Source organism: Acipenser ruthenus, chromosome 27 (genome assembly GCF_902713425.1).
Source record: "Acipenser ruthenus chromosome 27, fAciRut3.2 maternal haplotype, whole genome shotgun sequence".
NCBI lineage: Eukaryota > Metazoa > Chordata > Actinopteri > Acipenseriformes > Acipenseridae > Acipenser > Acipenser ruthenus.
In genome coordinates this window covers 23,922,090-23,944,830 of record NC_081215.1, presented here as the reverse complement: position 1 = coordinate 23,944,830, position 22,741 = coordinate 23,922,090, and the positions used below count along the sequence as shown (strand labels likewise).

General features: G+C 37.3%; 1 protein-coding gene across 4 annotated transcripts in view; it reads right to left on the bottom strand.

Annotated features, from left to right (window-relative positions):
* LOC117432277 (SH3 and multiple ankyrin repeat domains protein 2-like) overlaps positions 1 to 22,741 on the bottom strand; it is a 150,013-nt gene that overhangs the window by 31,856 nt on the left and 95,416 nt on the right. For all 4 annotated transcript variants that reach the window (XM_059002118.1, XM_059002119.1, XM_034053954.3 and 1 more), the window contains exons 16-17: positions 18,528 to 18,610; positions 17,066 to 17,190 (exon numbers count right to left, since the gene is read on the bottom strand). In XM_059002118.1, the coding sequence (XP_058858101.1) occupies positions 17,066 to 17,190; positions 18,528 to 18,610 (208 nt within the window). The remainder of the gene's footprint in view (positions 1 to 17,065; positions 17,191 to 18,527; positions 18,611 to 22,741) is intronic.

The window sequence follows — 22,741 nt, the reverse complement described above, 5'->3', positions numbered from 1 at the left end:
AAAAGATATATACAGTATATTATCTCTTCAATTGATCTTGGTATTGACTTTAAAGTGAACTGGAATTTAGAAATCTAATGGTACAGTTATTCATGAAAACAAGACGGATTCCCCACTCTGGCACTGTACTCCAAACCAGTCTATATGGCATTACTGTGAACCCTCTTACTGTATGTCCATGGGATCTTATTTAAAAAAAATAAAAAAGTAAATTAATTACTGCAGTCCATAGCTATTTCACTCTATTAACCTTAAGATTAGTACAGCATACACCAAGGAGAGATTATTTACTTGCACCATCAAGACAAAAGAAAAAAGCTTCTACTGTAGGTTGACTTCAGAGGTCTAATTTACACCTTTTAAGAATAACACCAATGCCATATATCTATCCATTGATTATAGTGTCTTGGACCTGATGTAATTAAGACCCCCAAGGGTTAAAGCATGTGTTTTATCTTCTTTATTCAAAAGGCTACGGTCCAAGAACCTGGTTTATAGATTGGATCTAGAAATTGCTGGTTTGATTTATTTAGGTTAATTATTTAATCTCGCTACATTCATCACACTAGGGTTAGATGAGCTTTAAATACTGAATTAACAGTATATATGCACATGCAGATCGTTCAGATGGGTCTATCTAGGGAAGACTTGTAAATAAATGACACAGAGGACTGATTTCTCAACAGACATCCATAACTTCAAAAATGCTCAAGGCTGTTTTGACAAACTCTGCTTTGCACTAATCTTGGACTACCTTACAGTGCCTAAGGTAACATTAGGTAGTCCAAGATTACTGCTACCAGCTGTCAATCTAATAAGAAACTAAGGGGTTGATTTGAAAGCCCATCTTGTTTGCATCAGCCACTTGTTTTCAGGGGTAATCCATGAACTGCCAAGAATAGGTAGCTGATGCCTTTCAGGATGATTGCCCATTGCTGTTAAAGATTCTAAAAAATCCAACTGGCTTATCCTGATGGTGCAATGAAACCTCTAGGTCTTGTAGACATTAATGGAATTACATTAATGGTATACTGATGAAGACACTACTTCTTCTAAGTTTTGCCTTAGTTTGTATGCAGCCAGATAAAAAAACTATTTTAAAAATGATGCCAGTGCACCACAATGGTAATGTTATTTCATCCAATAGAGACTGTCAACTGTCCCTTTTATTTTGTTGATATACACAACCTTGAAGTATATTTGTATTGATGAAATAAAGTTTGATATTCATGACTGTTCTAGACTGTGTTTAATAATCCACCAGGAGCCTGGTAAAGTTTCATGAATATAAAACTGTATTTTATTAACATATTCTGAAAAAAAAAAATGACAAAAAAACAACTAAGAGAACACCATTATTTAAACAACTTCCAAGCAACAGCGCAGGGTTTGTAACCTTTTTTGTGGTGCCCAAGAGTGAGGGGGCAGATTCCCATAAACCTGGGGTTAGGAGAAATAATTGAAAATAATCTCTTAAAGCCTGGTTTTTAAACAACAAAATGTAACATTTTCAGTAAACCCATTATCTATTGGATAAAACATCTACCTTGCTATGTACAATTATTGTCACTGTGTACTTAAAATAGCTCATTTTTGTGTGTATATATTGCTTGTTTATGGCACATTGTTTGTACTATAAAATGGAGGATAAAGACGAAGCGCCACTGAATACGGAAAATATACAACAAAGTGAATGGATCCATAACCCACAAAAGTGAAAGCTCTGTGTTGTTGCTCTGGCCGCTGGCTTTGAACACATAAACGTGGTGCTTTTAAATTAAACTATCAGGACCAAGCATTTTTCAGTAGATGCTCCCCCAGGACCAGGTGTTTTTTTTGGCTGTAGTTGACTCTCTTCATATACAAAATTCACTAGAAATATATTTTTTACAGTAGCATCTTGGAAATGGTGTCCTTTTTTCAGAACACTCTGGAGAACATTATTAAGTACTTCAGAAACCTGGGCTTGAATTTGAAAAGCTGCAGGGCTTTAAAAAATGATACATAAAAACTGTTCTGTGGTCCAGACAAAACTTCATATTTTTTTTTTACTAGGATCAATCAAGAAAGCCCTGCCCTGGACCATGTATCACAGACACTACACTGTAGATTTCCCATGAAATTACAAATGCTTCCCCTAAGGGAACAAAATAGGCGGGAAATTACTGGAGACTGTACTGTAAGAAAGGTTACATGAACAAGTCTCTGTAACCAAGGAAACAACCGAAAAAGCTGATGTTAGAAGAGCGTTTCGTGACACCGTTGTGGAAAAGCAGGAAGACACAGATGGAAACTGGTTATAGCTTTCGCAGCCTCTCTCATCATTGGAATACAATCTGTTTAACTGGGTGTCAGGCATGACCAATCAACTCCACTTTAGGGTCTTGTACCCAGTATCTCATATACATACACATAAAATGCACTGCGCTGCTGTGAGTGGGGGAAAAGCAATTAAATTGAATATGAGAAATAGATGTTGTTTCAAGGCATTGCCATACTGAAAAATTAAGCAGTAAAAGGTAGGCCCACAAAACACGGTCAGCATTAATTGTTGACATACTAACTGCGGTCAGGAAAATAACATGGAATGGCCCAATACCAAATGCTTCAGATGTAATATATAGCATGTGAATTCAATTATGGTAGACTAATCTGCCATCATTAATAACTGTTCCATTCCCCATACTGTCTTCTATTGTACAGGTTGTCACAGGCTGCCCAAGGCTCATACCACATGTGACACATTTATTCATCACTGTACTGCATCAGAACCTAGCTATCAGGGACACGAGTTTATTTCACCAGTGCACATTGCAGTACGTTTTTGTTGCTCCTGCCACCCGAACAAAATAAAAAATAAATTGCTGACTTGATATACTTTTTGGAGTTGGATTTTCTTAAAAAAAAAAAAATAAATAAATAAAAGAGCAAATGAAAATGACCTAGAGTCCAGCAGAGAAACTGATCATTTCAAGATGCTATCTGGGATCAATACAAATACAATCAGTATGGTCACTATAGAAGATTAGATCTCGTCTGGTCTACATTCTGAATTGCAAGCAACAGTGTCCTCATTTAAGATAGTGCATGCCGACCAGAGAAAAATTATATATAAGAATATAATTAATTTAAGTGCATCTACAGAGCAAAACAACTAATTATGTGGCACTTACTATATAAACCAAGGCTAGATATAAAAATACTAAGATCACTCCAAACCAACCCCCCAAAGTAAAAAAATGGTATGCATTATTAATTACAGTAACTACATAGCACCTATGTAATTAGTATAGGACAGTAAGACCAGTTTCAAGTCATATGGAAATTATGTATTTAAAAAAAAGAAAACCACAGAAGGGATGTCAAAGTTGGCAGTGACTTGGCACTGATTGGTCCTTCCTGCTCAATAGATGCATTTGGACTGAAATGGTTTACTGAGGACTAATTAGATGAAGTGAATGGCATTTATTGATGGCGATGGAATTTTAGAGGGCTTCCGCTTTCTTTAGAAATCTTCCTTTCTGTTTCTCTGATGGATGTGGTGCTTGAGAAAGTCAAAGGGTTAACATGACTGCAGATGAAAAGCCTCTGTTCTGCTCCACAGCTGAGGGGGCTGCTCTGGGTTTTCCCAGGCTTCTCTACCAATGGGGTTTTGATTCAGAACTGCCTAGGTGAAAAGCCCCCGCAACTAATCTATAATGGGCTCTGATTAGAGCAAATGTTGACAATTGAATTGAAACACTAACAAGCAGTTAGCTCAGTGTTGTGATTAATGTTCCCATACAGTTTGTCGGAAACTAAACACAGTAGCCTTTGCTGAAAGGCTCTTTTTATTTTGTTTCTAGAGGAAGGTTGGAAATATCTCTCTTACAGTACAGTATTTATGGTTAAGTTGTCTATAAACTCAAAATGGTCATAACAAATAAAGTCATACAAAAATGAAATTTGAATCAGTATTGTCCAAGTTATAATATTAATTTTGTTTTGGAATAAAAATGTTTTGATAGATGCTTCCAATTTCATATCTTAGGGCCACAAAATAAATAATACGTTTGGTAACTAAGTTTGGGTGAATAGAAGTTTAAAGACGATATCAGAGAAACAAACTCACCAGCACTGAATTAACAGGTAGACCTATCTGTAGTATTTTGCACAGCATTATAAATAAACACTGATTTACATTTTTCTTTAGACTGACCACACTTTGATTTTCCAGCTTCCTCTGTAGAACAGTGTCATTTTGTGATAGGATAGCTCATCCTTTCTCTGTTTCTCATTTATTCTCTTTAAACTCTGGGACTCTAGTACCAACAGCTTACATGCAAAACTACAATGAGTCTGCATCACAAAACACTTAAAGTTCAACACTATTGCATGCAAAATGACAGAAACCAGCAGGACATTGAGTAAAATACAAAGCCAATGTTCCAGAGAATAAGCCAGTATCTTGCCCTCTACTGCTTGATCTGTCTGACCTTAATATCTTTTTATAGAACAGCTTTGAAAGGGCTACATACAGTTTACTGATCCAGGAGAACATTGCAAATGTACCCCAATTGTAACTTTACCTGTCCCCTGCTGCTAATATGAAATGAATGACCAATTTGTTTTCAGCCATGGCTTTATAATTATATTTGTGTACACATCATTTTATTTTGCCCTGATATGATCTTTTCTGTCCCAGCGGATGCTGGCAGATATTTAATAAATTAAATTATTAAAGGATACAGACTCAAACTGATGTCAGTTCATTCAATTACATCTGCTCTAAACCTGTCGTAGCTGGCTCAATTTTAACCAGAACGTCCATAATACTTCAAAACTGTTATGGAAAAATGTAACCAACGATAACTTAAAAACATAGTTATGCAGAAATGACCTTGTCTTATTGTACATTAGAAAAATGAATCACAGTATTTCACGGAACTACCACACAATTAGGTGCACTGGAGATCAATGGGCAACCTCCACTCCGCCTGTCAACCTTATTTTACCAGCAGAACCAGTGATGGATATTACCAAGGCCAAGCAAGGGAAGTCTCTGCTCAGACTCGTCAATCACCTGACCTGTAGAGGTTCCTGAACTCTGATAAGGAGAACTATCTGAGCTGACATTTCTCTTTAATACAGCATGACTGCAAAGTCCAGTGTAGCACTGCCTGTGGCTCCCCAGGACAGAACTGCAGGATCCAAACCACACTGGCTTGGCTCTCCCTGCAATCCATGAGACAGTAGTTCTGCTAAATCTGTCAGGCAACCATTTCATAAATAGTCAAAAACCCGTCATGGGCAGGCATTAAAAAATATATACTAAAATGACCACAGCTGAGGTAAAAATAAAATAAAATGTTTTTATATATATATATGAAGAGGAAAATGTTAAATGTTTCTCTCAAGGCTTTGATTACCATCAGGCATCCCCTCTCCCTGGGCATCCAACTTCTCTCAACTTCTAAAACAATGCACTTCAACTTCAAAAACTTCATAGGCTCACAATGGCACCTGTGTGATTGATCACTATAGGAGTTCAACTTGATATTCTAGAAAGGAAGGAAACAAGCTTAGTGCAAAACACAACAGCAACAGTAAGAACAACAACAACAGAGAAACAGTGACAAGATACTTTTAAAAGGTACTGCTGTTCGGCCAGTAGGGGTCATTCATTACAGTACGATTTACAGATGTACGCTGTAAGCGTGTACAGTTCTTGTAGTCGTTTGTTGACTTTATTCACATACTGTACGTCATGTAGCACATTACTGACACTGAGATTCTGTCAGTGAATTTTTCTGCATTCCATAGGAGCACGGACAAATGTTTAGGAATAAAAACATGTTGTACTGGCTGGCTACACTAGGGCTATTTCATATTAATATAAACATTTATTTCCGCAGAAGTAGACTAATGCAGAATAGACTAATACAGAATGAAGATGCACACACGCTCTGGGATGTCTGCCCTATTGAGCTTAACTTGTACTGATTGTTCGTATATATTCCACGAATGAAATACATCCAGGAAGAGGAAGCGAGAGATGACGCTTTTGATGATCTGTGGCCTTTTCAGAACCGGCTCCAACAGGCTGACCACATAAATATATCAGTTCTTGCTGGATCAGCTGTGCTGTGCAACCCAGGCCTGAACGCTGAGATTCATACCGTTGCAGCTTTTACCGTAAAGGTTACTGTACATTGTATCCGCTTGTGATTATATAACATTATGTAATACATCCTTAGAGGAATCCCACAATCTGTTGAGGAAAAAAACAACTTTAAATTAAATGAATAGCATAGATATCCACGATTATCTACAGAATATCAACTTGATGGTTACTGATTCATTGTACATTAAAAACAAATAGCTCATAATCCATAGCATAAAGTTAATTGCATGAGGGGCTATGAAATTTAGATATACATTGTGTTTTGCACCATGACCACAACAAGGCTGAATAGAAGCAAGGATGGAAATGAAGCATACAATGTGTGAAGACACAGTTCCCTGGTGTCCCATGACAAGTCATATTAGGAACTGAAGACTGTTGAGCTAAAAAAAGAAAAAAAAACATTTCCTGGCTCATCTCCTTCATTTCTGCTTCATTGTTTAACCATAGGCCTGCATAAGTCACCATCCTGCCCATGAATTCCAATATAGTACAAGAGTTTGAACAGCAGGGGTCTGGAATTGAAAATGCCAAGTCCAGACTGTGTTCCTTTAATTGTGAAAACGACGCTTTGCTCCAGCCCCCCATTGAGGTACTTTCATGTTAGTGATGTGCTTGTAATAAGAGATCCTGCATAATGCACAGTGAAGAAATATATTTCCATTTAGTTATAACATTGAAAGGCATTCTTGTATAGCTATCTTCTAATAACCACAGCTTTAGTAATAAACCCCACAATCAAGGGCACAATGACTTTAGTAACTTTACAGTTTTCAACCCAGTTATTCCTACTGTAGGTATCTATCACATTCCCTTGCATCTTCAAAATCCTCTGTACCACCTTGAGTTCTGATTAAATCCAATGAAACTATTATGTAATCTGCAACCAATATCAGATCTCTGCAGTGTTGGAGCATCAGGCAGACATTATTTGTGTATCATATAAATGACTGTTCACGCCAGGGTATTGTTTAAAGAAATTAACAGAAAGGAAAATAACTTGAGCTCTCCTCCTAATAAGCCTCTTAAGAATTTGCACAGTATTGGGTTTTATCGCTGCAGTGTCCTTAATTTCACACAGTGGTATTGATTAAACACTCTGCACACGGAGCACTTATCTTAAAATGCACGGTAATCAATCAAAGCTGACCTGAGTGTAAATCCGAAGAGCTTGATGATGTAATCTTTCCACAGGAGCTTTGTCCCGGGTGGTCAAATTCATTTACTCCATAACTGGGTTTTAAATTGCTTCCACTGCTAACTGATACTGGACAACAAAAAATAAATCTCATGCAAACTAAAACAACAAGAGCATTTTAGAATTGATTGATTAGTCCTAGCATGAGAACAGATGAATAAACAGCAACTGGGATGTTGTTTAGGAGGAACAGATCTTGTTTGTTAATGAGCAGTGCTGCATGTAGTGTAAAGTACAGTGTACTGTAGCACAAACTACTTTAGGGAGTGTTGCAGGCACTGTCTGATCTGTAATTTAATCAAAGACTGCAAGTGACAGATGTTTGGAACCTCAGCCTTAACCTGGGCACCCAGTATCTATGCATCTACAGGGCTGTTTTTTAATGGGTCACACAGGTTCTGGAACATTCAGAATTTTCACCATACTTGAGGGTTCTAAAGTAATTTCCATATGCATGTATATATTCCTCTGGAACACAAGAAGAAACAATTTGAGAAAGGACGTAGTGAGTGGCATTTCTTACAGACCATTAGATGAAAACATAAAAAGGGGCATGCTGTTTTTTTTAAGCATGCAATTACATGCAGTACTAGTGCCACAGTATAATATCCATGTATTGATTAGAACAGTAATTAATATCCAGATTCTGTTGCTATACAGAACTAATTATAATGGTTTAAACTCCCATTGATTAACCTGTAAACTATATAGTATATCAATAAAGTTTGCTGTTCCTTTTTTTCAGCATGTTCTCTTTTAAATAATGAAGTCTATTAATCAGAATGCAATATTGTCTTAACTTATTTCCTTATAATTGTGTTTATAATTAAATCTATTTGTAGTAGAGTGTGAGACTGTTAAAAAGCTGAAGCAATTGATTATTGGTATAAAATCAGTTGTGCTCCCGATCATTGTATATATATATATATATATATATATATATATATATATATATATATATATATATATATATATATATATATATATATATTTAAACAGCAATAATACCGTGTGATGAGTGTATTTGTCTTATTTTGTATAGTTTGGATTATGTAGCATGGGTAAGTTAAAGTGTATATTTGTATTTTGGTGGTATTTGGGCACGGGGAATGCACAAATTAGTTCATGTGCAGACTGTGCCTGGACTCAACTGAATGATTGATTAGCAATCGAGTCCCGGCACAGCTGTATATAAAGAGGCACGGACCGCTCACTCGAGGTTGGTGTGTTCATAGTGGAGAATGGGAGAGAGAGAAGGAGAGGAAAGTTGAAAATATAAAACAACAATTGTGACTCATGCTGGAAGGACCAGCACGATACTTGTTTGGTGTTTGTTGTGTTTTTAGTGTTGGTATCTGTCTGTCTATATTGGCCAATGTGCCATTTACTGTTTTGTTTTGTGCAACCTTTTTATTTATTATTAAAAACGTGCAACAGCACTTCATACCTCTCAGTACTGCCTGTTGTGTCAATCATTTCCTAGTCTGACATCACCCACCAGCCTACCCGTGGCATGAAACTTCTAATGTATTTTTCAAGCCACTGCCATTGCTTTTAAACATCGGACTGTACCAGTGTTATATAACAATAGCCTGTACAATCTAAAGGCCATATTGTCATTTTCAGTCTGTTCTATAGATAACGTATTCTTATTCTTCTTATAATTTGCAATCTTCTTTTTCTTTTTGCAAATGTCTGACATCCTAAAGACATCTGTATCTGTTTCACATCACAGTAGCAACTCTACAGTATCATCTACAGTAAATACGCCGGACTGATCCATGTGGTGCAAAGGTCTTTCTCTCTGCATTGGATTGCCTCACCCTGCTGAACCCAACGTCTGCACTTTGAGTGTACAAGCCAAGCTTTGTCAGTGCACAGTATTCTTAAAAACCGATCAATTAGTGTGACATGTTTAACTGATGGGCAGCTTCAGAAGAGTAGACCATTTAATTTACCAGCTAATGAATTATGCATAGAGACACCATATTAATCTATTATCCTTATGGTTACATTTTGTAAACTGGTAATATATGTTCTTCAATTGCCACTTGGGCCCCCTGCTTAGTTACAATATGTGCAGGATGAAATAATTACTCTATGTTTGGGAATACACATTGAAGAAGGATCATTTTTACCGTTGTGTTAGCAGAATGCCAGGCAAAGAAATCAAACTCTGTGGGCTTACAGTACAGTATCTTTGCTCCAGCGCGGAGTTTGCTACACTTTTTTTCTAAATGGAATAAAAGCTACTAGAAACAAACAGCTTGGGGTGTTTGAAATGGTTTTCACTTACATATGAGATATTGCTTACTAGTTTTGTAAAGCTAAAAAAAAGTCTATTTTGAAAAAAGTAGAACAAACTTGAGCAAAAACCTGTCCCCTTGCATTGCACTGATATCTCCCGTCTCCCACATGAAAAAGACTCCCATCGAAACAAATTTAAAAACAGCTGTTTGAGTAATAATGATGTTTGTGCTTGGTACAATGTTTGCTTTTGTTATTTAAACAAAGAAAAATGAATTCTCAAAGAGCCAGTACAGTTCTTTCCAGAACAAGAAAACAATTGCCTGTGTTTCACACAAACCTAATCTACCTAACCACAAATGGTCTAACACCATTAAGTAGAAGCACATGAAGTACTGCACATCCTGCAGCCTGTGATATGGTGTGCTGGAGTCTTAACAGCAATCAAGATAAGAAGCAACTTGAAGCTGCAGGTCAGAAAATGTCCCATTTACAATTCTTACGCCTAAGAATACGAGTCTGCTTTTAGTGGACTAATTAAATATGTGACGGACAGTTATTAATGTTACAGGTTTCTTCTGAAACATCACTTTGTTAGTCTGTTGTCAGTGCCATCTGAATCTGAAGTGGTACCTCCATTGCAGTGTATCTTATCCTTTATTCAAAGGAGATTTGCTGTGTGGAAGCCCTTAAATACGGCTCCATCAAATTAAATAAGGTTCTCAGATGGTCATCTCTATTCTTGAGTGCAGATGGCAACTGAGTCTAATACTTCTGGTTTCAATCAATTATCCTGCTTGCTGAAGCTGATAGTACCATACACTCACTAGAGGAAACCCAGTCATAATAACTGTAAGAATCAACTTTTGGAAAAGATACAGCAATGCTTACAAGATCAAAATGTGTAGAGCTCATACACTAAACAAAATAAACATACTGCAACATTCGATTGAGAAGATTGGCTGTCTTGTGGAGCTGATATTTGTCACTCTTGATTTTAAAATGTTTATTGGTGTGTATTTAAAGAACCAAGATGTTTGTGCTATTTAGTTTTACTGTATTTAGGCTATGTGCTTTACTTTGACACAAATGACCTTTCATGGCAATTTGTTGGTTCTTTACTGAGGCTGAGTGATAGCACATAACGTAGAATAGTAGGAGCCATTCATAAAATGGTACCACAAATACCTACACATGGTAAACCATTACGGTGCTACTGTGCAATATTTATTTCAGATCTATACAATACAATGGTACCCTAATGGTTTTCAAACTTTTTCATAAGGGTAGTGTATTTTTGCTACTGTATTACTGAGTCCCAGCATAAGTGTATATAAAGAGGCACGGATCGCTCACTCGAGGTTGGAGTGAAGACATTCCCGTGATCTCTCATATTTCTCTTTCCCCCCACCCCCTGTTTGCACATGTTTAGATTTAATCATCCAACTCAATAGTGTGCTTTTAAAGCTGTAGCAGCTGTCCTGCTTTTATCACTGTGCAGAGACAATGTGCTGCTGGTTGCTAGGTGACCGTTGCTTTGTGTTACGCAGAGGTAAAAGTGCACCACATACTTCGTTGTTTTAGATGCTCAGGTTGGCATTTCCCTTGGAAGAAGTGCCTTTTACGTGGCCTTACTTGGTTTTATTCTCCTTCATAAAAATATAAAATAAAAATAAAACACGGTGGGTTTGTTGAGACAAAAAGACCATTACTTTTTGTTGGTTGCCTTGTTTTCATAATGTGTACATTCAAGGGAATGTTGCAAAGACACACCCAGTCACGGAAAAGCTATGCCGATTTTTTTTTTCAGTCCTTTTCTTATGACTTTCCCAGGAGCTATGATTCATTTCTAAACTTAATGAATTGTTTTTTCTCCAGAATATGTTCACATTGATCTTTATTTTATATGAAAAGATATAACCCTTTAAGCTTAAAGAAAAAAAGGAAGGCCATTCTCAGGTTTCGAAAGCATTATGTATTTTATTGTACATTCACGTGTACTGACTATTCTCAAATGAAACCATTTGTATCTACCTCCATTACAATCACACTGATAACGCACTATTTGGCGGATGTTTGATTGTGAGTGATCAAGGGACACAGCCTCACAAAGTTCAAAGGCAAACTAAACAAACAAACATTGAAAACACATAACATTACTGTACTGCTACTTCAACTCCACAACAGCCATACATTCCCCTGAGCTTACGGACAGGCATCGGTGACAGTACGAGTACTTTTTCATTATCAGTCTTCCAGCACTGTCACAACTCACTGCAGTGACACGATTGATAATGTTGCTGGTGTGCTCACAAATGGTTCTACATGATATTCCTCCTCTCCTTATTCCTTGAGAATTCCCTACATAAAGACTTCCAGTTCCTCCATCTGTGGCACTATTCTGAAACCAAGTCATGTTCTTTTCATGAATTATCAATGTGATGCTGCTGTTCCCATACTGCCTCTTCAACAAGCTTTCACAGTAATAGAAATGTGCATAATTAAGTTGTTACTGCTAGTACATTTAGAACAGTATTTATAGTGTACCAGTGATACAGTAACACATTCAACTCTGATTGTGTTATGGGCTCTGCTTAGGGAAAGGGCTCGCACTATATAGGCAATTGATTCAATTTAAAGCCGGTCCACACCTGAGCGATCAGTTGCGCAACCCAATTGCTCCCGAAATCGCGCAACTCAGTTGCGAGCAATTGCTGTGTCCACATCTGAGCAATTGCTGTGTCCACATCTGAGCAATTGCTGTGTCCACATCTGAGAAATTGCTGTGTCCACATCTGAGCAGGGTTCCCGCATCTATATATATAATGTGCAAGGATAAAATACTGATGCGCTGTTATTGGCTAATATGCAAATCTAGTGCACACAACAAGATGATTACTGCAGAGCAGTCCAGTGAGACAGTGCTGGAATGCAGCAACAGATAGAAGCTGCAGAAGATGGAGGAAGAACAGAGAAGAGCAGAGGCAGTGAACGGGCAATAAAAGGCAAGGGAGCTGCTTGATGAAATGGAAGGGTTTTGTGGACAGAATGCCTTCCCACACAGGACATGTGGGAGCCGGGGAAAAAAGACACAATTTTGTCTATTCCTGTTTAGTTTTGTTCTGTTCACACTTCCGTCTCACAGTGCTCTCATTAATTTGTAGCAGACTTGGGATAATAATGACTGCAGCTCATTGTACCGAATTGCAGTACATTTTTTGGTGGTGTTACATAAGCACTACAGTACAAGAACAAAACTGGCATGCGAACCACAAACATATATATACATCATACAGTGTTAACGATAAAGTTGTGTTAACAATGTATGAGAATAATGTTCGTTTGGGATAAGTAAGCTTCTGACCGCTGTCACTTACTTGGAATGGGAGAAGGAACATTCTCCTCTATTAGGAAACAGCTGCATGAAACTTGAGATGTGTGTTGTGTGTGTGTTGTGGCTAGAAAAAAAGGTACACAGTTTGCCATGATTGATAGTCTCCTGGGAAGGCAGAGTGGATTTAGCTCACGAGATGAAAAGATACAGCTTGGGCTGAAAAGAACATTACACCGATGTACTATTCTCACAACACTGTATTCATTTACCATCTTCTACTGCAGAAAATGGGTCCGTTCTGAGATTCGGCCCAAGCGATAAATCAATTTGGGTTTAAATTTCTTTTTTTGCTTTGTCGCAGTGAAATGCATTTCTGGGGAGGCTGAAAGGTACATTATGGCAACGGCAGGCTGAGCTGGGATGCTGAGGTGCTCCGGCCCATGCTGTGCTCAAGCTGTCATGCAGGGAAGGGAAGCACATGGATCATGCTGACTGTGGATGAGATGTGATCAGATTATCTGGCCGCATAAAAAAGCAATTAGGGAAATACAGGCAAAGGGAGAGAAATAAATCAATTACATTGTAAGAAATGACCCCTACAAGAAAGAAGACAATTTGGAGCCAGGGTTTATTAATATTGTGTTATTATGACTTTCTGTTCAAGCAGTCTGGCACGTTAATGTAATTTAAGTAATAACACAGCCAGTGGGTGATGATGCTGCTTTGTATACAAATGACACATTTCTTACACAGCAGTTCTGGAATGATTTGAAGAAAAATGGCTATTCCTGTCACTCCCCAAACTGATTAAAATCTACCTATACCCCTTCCCAATCCAGGATTTATATTTTTTTTAGGCTTCTCTCTGCAACTTATTGATGTCCCATAGGTATATAATGTACTAGACAATAACACCGCAACTCGACTGTGCAACCCAGATACAGCCATTCTTGTTTTTACATATTCAACATAGCTAGACCACAGGCAATAATAACAAATAGCAGCAATACAAAAACAAACCAAATCAGTGCATATGATAGACTATCCAGCTGCTTTAGCTTAATCATTCCTTTTTCCGTGCTCTGGACACGATAGCGTAATTTACCAATATATTTCCGAACTAATCAAGTACCAAATGCACGGTTTGAACTATAGCTCTGACTTATGTAGCCCGTTAAATCAGTGACAGCTTTTCATCCGACTTCATAACGCTCAGCAAAACCCACTGCCATCCATCCCTATTCTCTCACTCACTGTAAGTGTTATGCGGTGGTTCAATAACACATCAATCCTGGAGCACTAATCCATTTTAATCTGATCTCTTAAGCGTCTGAGTAACTGATGTGTCTGTCCATCTTCACGGAAGTGTTGTTTAGTTGCTCCCGTAAATTAATTGCCGAGTAATGGTATGATATGCATTGCCTGGAAAAATATACTAATGGGTTGTAGAGCATTATTCAGTAAAAGGTTAAATACAGCAAATAATAACTAAACAAAAAAAATGAGTTGTAGTAGCGAGGTTAATAGCATGATTGAAATTATTGTTAGACTAGAACCAAAAAATGCATTGTGTCTTAAATTTTAACACGTTAAAAATCGGTTAAGTATTTGAAGTCTTGTCCCAAGCTAATTGTGTAATCTATAAATGCAATCTGAAATTTGGGTCAAGCAGATATTTTATCTGTTTGTTTTAATTCATGGGCCACAGATCACAGATGCATATATATTTGCTAAATATGTAATGCCATTGTTAGGTGTGTAACATAGTTTTCAGTCAGTTTTGCTTTTTAACTGTTTGTGTAAATAACAGCTTGTTCCTGATCCCCAATCTTTATAAAAAGATTCTAAATGAATCCACTAATACTGTCATGAATCTATAATGTACACACACTTCTTGGTTAAATCAGAAAAATGTATGGAAAACAATCTCTTCTGTTTAGAATCTGAATCAACCCTTGCATAGTATTAAAATCACAGATATATTTTTGTTCACCAGCCTGCTGTTCCCAAGTGGGGAAAAAAATTGCACAACAATTTATGAAAGTCAGAGTCACACACACACACACCCAGAAAAACACAGTCACAAAGTAAAGATCACACTTAAAGGAGTATAAACCAATGCAATTGATTAAATAATTCAACAAATGCTCTTTCTATTTTACAAGGTGTCTAAAAAGCGTTATGGCTAGTTGAAAATGTAGTCTAGCATCATAATGGCACTCTGGAAATGGTGTGATATGCATCATTGTTAAAGCCACTTTAAACAAATCCAAGAATACCAAACCATGTCAAATCACCGCATTTCACAAATAATTCTGCTTTTAAAACCCCTGGGCAGAAACAGACTAAAAAATAATAGGCTAAGGAATCCAAACATGCAGTCATTTACAACACTATTATGGTTGTAATCAAATTACTTGGAGATTGTATTAACATCCATACTTTTCAGCTTAACTGTATGAAAAGAAGTTGGAGTTTATTTATTTCCAAACTCTCTAATTCCAAGACGCTGTATAAAGCATAGAGAAAACCGATTTTAGAAATGCAATATACGGTTTTCGTGAGCCATGCTCTCGGTTGCCTGTTAACCACAGTTACATACAGTATGCACCCCTGCATTCACTATTTAGAGACAGGGGAAGATAATACATGAAACTGACTGAAAAAGGAAAGCAAAATACATTCCGAATTGATAGAAACTGTACATTTATTATATAACGCACTTAGACTACAAGACTGAACTTTACTCCAGGTTTAAAATATAATTAAAAATGGGTTTGAACCAGGTCCCAGTCGGTCAAGGATGGTACAGTATCTAAAGTGAGGGGCCTTTTTTTTTAACGACACACTCCTTTTAAAACAACATAATGTAGTTTTTTGATAACCCTGATTTATGCTTGTTATTTAGACTGCATTTATTCATCAAATGACGCAATGTGTTTTGTGATGTCACATCAGAGGAAGTACAAAGTGCTCTCCAGAAGTGGTATGTTATTATTAGTCAGGCAGGAGAGAGAGAGAGAGAGAGAGAGAGAGAGAGAGAGAGAGAGAGAGAGAGAGAGAGAGAGAGAGGGAGGGAGGGAGGGAGGGAGAGCAAAAGAGAGAGAGAGAGAGAGAGAGAGAGAGAGAGAGAGAGAGAGAGAGAGAGAGAGAGAGAGAGAGAGAGAGAGAGAGAGAGAGAGAGATGCAGCTATTCTCTCCCTGATCATTTCCTGCCCCATTTAGCAGGAGCATCAGCAAAACTACACTCCATCATGCTATTTTGTCCTCTGTAAATATTACAGAATTTGTACGACATTTTCTAAGAAAGTGATCAAAGATCATATGGAGATTTTTACTGGTTATATCACACTGCAGCAAAATGTCTTTATTTTGTTCTGTATCTGCTTAAATTCCACAGTGCATCTCTGAATTTCATATATATTTCATATATATAGACTAGCCCATTATTTATATCTCCTTATTGCTACAGTGTTTTCATGCTTATACTGTAAAATAACAACTCATGACCACGTCCAGTGCTGTAAAACCACCATAGTCTGCCATCAATACCTGAAGATGTACAAAAAAGTTCCACTAGAACACCTACACTATATGTGAATCTTTGAAATAATTTGAAACCAAAAACAGTGCATTATATGGACAGTCAGATCAAAAACACTTTCAGAGGAAAACTAAAACTAAAACACGTGGCAGGAACATGAAGCAAAGAGTAAATGCTTGTACCTTCAACACTGCCAAGAAAGCAAATCTCCTCCACCACCCAAATATATTTACTGCACTGTAACACCTCTCAATTTCCATTCTAATTAAAACTAACTCAATAGTTCAATAATGTGAGCCATTTTGGGGGCAGTTGTATAATTGTTTGCACCTTAAATGCTTTTGGTTTTATTATTAAGTGTACACAATCCAGGTCTAGTGTATACGATCCAAGTTTAAGATGATACAGTGCTTAACTTCAAAACCACTCCATCCCATATACGTTTGTGTGTGTGTGCGGGTTGATAGGTATGCCAAGGCTTCTGTCACCTTGCGGTAGACAGCTTTCAGTATTGCAGCATCACGTCACAGTTCGAATCAGGTAATGACCAGGCTCATAGGAAGTAAACCACAGCCTTACCTCGATGAGGAAGTCGCCGGTCCTGAGCCCTGCCTGCCAGGCCACCCCACCCTCATCGACCGACTCCAGGTACTGCAGTGCAGGGAAAGCAGGAGTCGGGGTGAACTCCTCAATGGGGGTATCAGCTTGACACAGGCAGCAAAGGTGGAAGGAAAGCAAAAAACGATGTGAATCACATTAATCAACCTGTTTCCTACACAAAAGACTGCAGTCATTTGCTGACACTTTTTTTTGCCGTATTTAAAATGGGGATGGATATATATATATGCGATTGCGGCCATAATGGAACAAACCTTTGCATAGGGTAATGACAAAACAGCAAGCAAGGCTGCACAGGTTTAAAATGGGTCATTATGGCCCGCTTTGTATAAGGATTTAATATATAACTGTGGCCTCTTAATATTTAATAAATATACTAGACAACACCTGATGTCCCAATATATACCAGATGTACACAAATGCAGTAATTGCTTAGACTCATTCATCCACCACAGGCCTTAATGTTCAATTTTGTCCTCATGGCAACAAGACACCAGTGGTGACAAGTGACACTTTCAATGAATCGTCCTTTTTACTGTAAGAACCATGTCCCACAGTGTGCATTTGAACTTCTCCTCAGACTAGTACAGACTGTTCAAGAAAGTGGTTCTCTTTTTTTATAAACACATTTATACAATCGTATCCTTATATTGCCCTCAGATTATCCCTAGAATTAAACACTGGATTGCCCGAGGCTTCCTATGATAAACTACTCGGGCTATGTCACTGCTTATATTTCATGATTTATAGTTGCCATTTCAAATTCATTCTTCATTGATTGACGTCATCAATAAATCTGGAGTCATCCAGTCCATGACATGCATAAATAAATAAAAGATTTGATAGAACACACATTGAGTAAACTGGGCTTCATTTAGACATGCGCCTATAGCATAAATGGGTGCATAGATATAGAATTCTATAATATAAAGTGACTGTGTGATATATGGTTTATGCCATTCTATGTTACATTTCTCATATACAAATGTGTATGTACATGCAAAAAATGTAACAAAAAATATATAGTAATTACTGCCATTAGCTAAAATTACAAACCTTTATTTGAATACTGTAGGTTCATGTATGATGCATTTCACTTAGTGGAAAAACAAGCAGGGTATTTACATTTCTAGAGGGGCAGGACAAGATGACATGGCTTTAAACCATGTGCTGGGCATTCAATATAAAGCAGCATTAACTGGTGCAGCAGATGATCAGTTGGGTTTGCTTGGTTGCTTTGGTGTGTATATATATATTATATATATATTTAAAACTCCACTGGGACCAATAGAATGAGGCTGCAGTTTAAGTATTAATGCAAGTATTCTTGGCTAAATAAACCTTTATTTACTACCAAAGCACATAAAGGGAAAGGGGAGGGAGGGCACTCAAAAGGGTTCTTTAAAGAAAACATTCCTCCTACCTTTGGCCCCTCGAAGCACAAATCCAAATCCCTCATTGTCCTTTTTCTGCAGGACCACTGTCTTCTCATCAATAACGCAGTCACTGTGAAGAAAATTCCGAGCATAGCGACCGTTATTACACAGCTTCCTTCTCATCATTGCCGCAGCTGCTCTTCCAGAGTGAAGGTTCATTATTATCAACACCACCACCACCACCACCACGGGAGCAAATGAATCATTTATTCAAATGAATAATATGACAACACCACCAGCACCAGCTCTGAAGAAAAAGACCTCTGATATAAAAATGAAGAAGTTATCATCCAAGGAACAGAAAGAAGAGGCCTCAGCCTGCAGGAGACTGTGACGTGGTGAAACAACATAACAACCACATAAATAATTCAATTATACACAAAAAAGAGAGAGCCTCGCTGATATATAAATAGAACAAAAAAGAGGCTGCTTCAGAAAGCATGCATGGTGGCTGCAAGACTGCGTGTGAATGACTGAATGGATGTAAGCTCCCATGTCATCAGCTAGTTTGCTGTGCGAGCCTGTGGAACCCAGGCTGCATGTGATTTGAATGACATTTTCATTAATATAATCCTCAATTGTGAATGTACCAGATGCATTTTCGAGTCAAGCGAAAGACAAGCAAACCAAATGAAAACTGAGCCAGCATGTTGTTGTTGTTGCTGCTGCTGCTGCTGCTGTTTTAATGTCTCTGTTATTCAAAAGCAGTGGTCGTTTTATCCTTTTTTTAAGTCCCAATGCAAGCCACCGAAAGAGCAGGATCATGGCCAGAGAGCAGAGTTTTTGCCTTAAACATCTCTTTCTCCTTCAACCTATTGAATGCTGCATGCTGCTCGGAGCCCACATGATCTGTTTGACAGCCCACACGACTAAAAGAGAGCAGATTGCTTTGGCGTCAGCAGACATGCTCCTCTACAGCACTAGGGATTTGCATCATTCAATTAGCACAAGAAAAATTGATATTACAGGTAAATAAGTGTAAGCTACATGCACAATAGATTTGTTTTATTATTATTGTTAAAGGGTGTTTTATAAACAGTGGATTGTCAAACCAATATTTTACCCTTCAATTAAACTCAAGAAGATCACAATCCTGTTAATTCAAGTACAGCGGGAACATTGACTAATTTATCGAAAAAAAAAATAAAATAAATTGATTTCTTGGAAGTGATTTATACATAAGACATTTTTTCTTTCTTTCTTTTACAAAAATGTAATAAATCATAATAAAAAAAACTGGAGGGAAAATAAAATATATACTGTAAGTAAATAAATACATTTAATCATTTGTGTATTTTAATTAGAGGATAACTGTGGCAATACTGTTGCAACAAACAAATTTATTTAAGACTACTGAATTAGCTATGGTTAAAATATTTTGGGCAAAAAAAAAAAAAAAAAAAAGAGACACAATTCATTGTCCAGGCAATTAATATTTACTTGTCAAATCTCTAAATAAAGAATGCTAATCTGCATTTAACTACAGCCAACTCACTGGTATAGTAATGAAGCTCCCTACTGTCTGTATACATTGAGGCCTTTAGCATATATTGGCCATGTGCACATAACTATTTATCTTGTTGTCACTCTCTAATCAAATTAGCCAGTACACATGTGTATATTAACAGATATGTTTTTTATAATATGGTTTTAATTATTTAGCATTGAAATAAAAAGCGAGTTGACTCGAACAGACAGCAGCAGAACCATGGAATGCTGAGTTGCCGTAGTAACCATGGGCTTGTCAGAGTGCAATAGGGTTATTAAAATCCAGGGCCGGTGATAAATGATGGTCCTTGGTTGTACAGATTATTATTATTTTTTATTACTGAATACTTGTACCTCACAATAATACATTCAACCGCCTTAATTTCTGGCACTTTGCCATTTCTGGAGCAGTTCATCTTGTATATCTCTGTGACAGGGATCTCAAAATTGATTGATTAAGCCTCTGCATATTTAACAGTATACCATTTCATTTTACTGTATTTTATTTCCACGCTGTTATGAAAATTAGTTGGTTTTGTGAGGTCAAAAATACATTTTGGTTTTAGTCCTAATCCCACCCCCCACCCCCCTGCTCCTCCCCCCCTTCGATTTTGTGTCTGTGTATGTTTATTCATCCGTAAAAAGAAAGTCAACACCATTGCTCTGTGTTGTAAATCCCCAGTTGATAATTGCTGTGCTGCTATAACTAAATACCTCACAACCTTTCATCTATATGGACTGAAAAGGTTACTAACTTCAAAATAAACATATGTTTCACTTAATAATATACACAATTGAAAAAAAAACAAGAAAAAAAAAACACGTTTATGCAGAGTACAGTACAACATATTCCCTTTCTAAAAGTTTATCACAGTATTGTTGCAGTGTTCCCATGCTTTTCCCATGGCCATACTATGTAATTACCATAGTTTACCCTGGTTTACCATGTTTATTAAGATGCTTTACCATGCCTTGGTACTCTTTACAATGCGTATCTACTGTATGCTTTACCATGCTTTCACTATGCTGCATTGCACTTTGCTGTGCTTTTACTATGGTAAACTTGTATCAGTATTTTAAAACAAATTATACTGATCAATAATACATACTGATGCCATGTGATTACTGGCATGTTCAACAATGACTTCATCTGACGGTACTGTATGAGTTTGTACTTGTATGAGAGATAAAGCAAATTCATCAGCATGTGTCTGTAGCTGTGGTGCCTAGTCTGTCTTAAAGCTATCCTCCACCGAACTGCCAGTGACTGTTAGCAAAAATTCACTTCTCACTGAATAGCATCTTAATCTAGTAAGCAATGTCCCATTGCATAATTTAATGTTGCACTCTTACTTCTTCAGGGTTGATATACACATCCAGCTGGTTTGTTAACATTTTTCTTCATCCCAGAGAGTTAGTTGTCTGTTGGACTAGAAAAAAGCCCATAGCAGTTCCTAACATAGGTAGTGTAAAGTTTCCTGGTTTGTACTGTATGTCTGGGATTCAGACAAGAACAAGACCATAAATGGCATGTTTAAAGCAGGATCTATGCAAGTATGATACAAGGATAAGGAAGGATTTCATGCATGCATGCAAAACTTGCATAACCCTTGCAATACATGGCTAAGTTGTTGCTTTACACTTGCATTGGTCCCAGCATGATCCTTGTGTTTTTTTGGTATGTGATTCAGTATCTACTTTATTTACTACATGGCAACTGTTTGCCCTGTAATTCTATAGAGTTATGTCCCTGATCCCTATCTCACGCTACTGACAGTAACTGCACAGTTATCCGTGGGTCTTGATAAAAAACAAATATAGGCTGAACTTTATCAAGCTGATAAACAGACTTTTCTAGGGATTATTTGATAGATCTTGACAGATCTGATTTACAGGCTTTTTGGAATCCCAAGGTAAGTGCAAATCATGCATCCTAATTATATGCAGTTGTATATCTAGCAATAGCTTTATAGGTTTAAACTGGAATATATAGTTAGTTTTTAGTACTAGGGACCTCAGGGTATTGCATAATCACTGTAGGACCTAGGTCACGTTTGGTTGCTAACATTTCAAAGATCACCCATTCAAACTGTAGACCAGCCAACATAATCTACTCTTAAATGAAAGCAGATTTTATGGATCTTTTTAAAGCGGCAACAAAATATGCCGATGTATTAAGCCAACTAATAAAATAACTCCCAAACGGTCACATATTGGGTATCTTTCCTAGTTCAGCATTTCGACCCCATAATGTAGGTCCTCTACTGGCCTAAGAGACTGTCTGCATGTCAAAGTCGTTTCATAATCATTCTAATGAAGAGACTCCTTTGTAAATAGGGCAGCTCCTTACTGCCACCCCCACCTCCAGGGGAATGAACCAGGATGTACCTACTCAAGTCACTACTCAAGACTCACTGCAGTGTGTAACCAGACCAGCACACTATTCCTATTTGCCACTGCAAAAAACAAAGTTGTCTTTTTGGTTATGTACTGTATATTATAGGTAACAAACCAGCAATCTCTCTATGACTGAAGCCAAACCATTTGCTTTCCATTTGTACCATGCTGTTACTAGCGTTCCTTTACAATTGCATCAGCAAACTAGCAGGGGAAGGTTTGGTATTGAGAAGCTTATCAAGATGAAATTATTTTGCATTTGGAATTAGTTGTATCCTCAGTTTACGATAGCATTTCAATGGCACATCACTAAGAC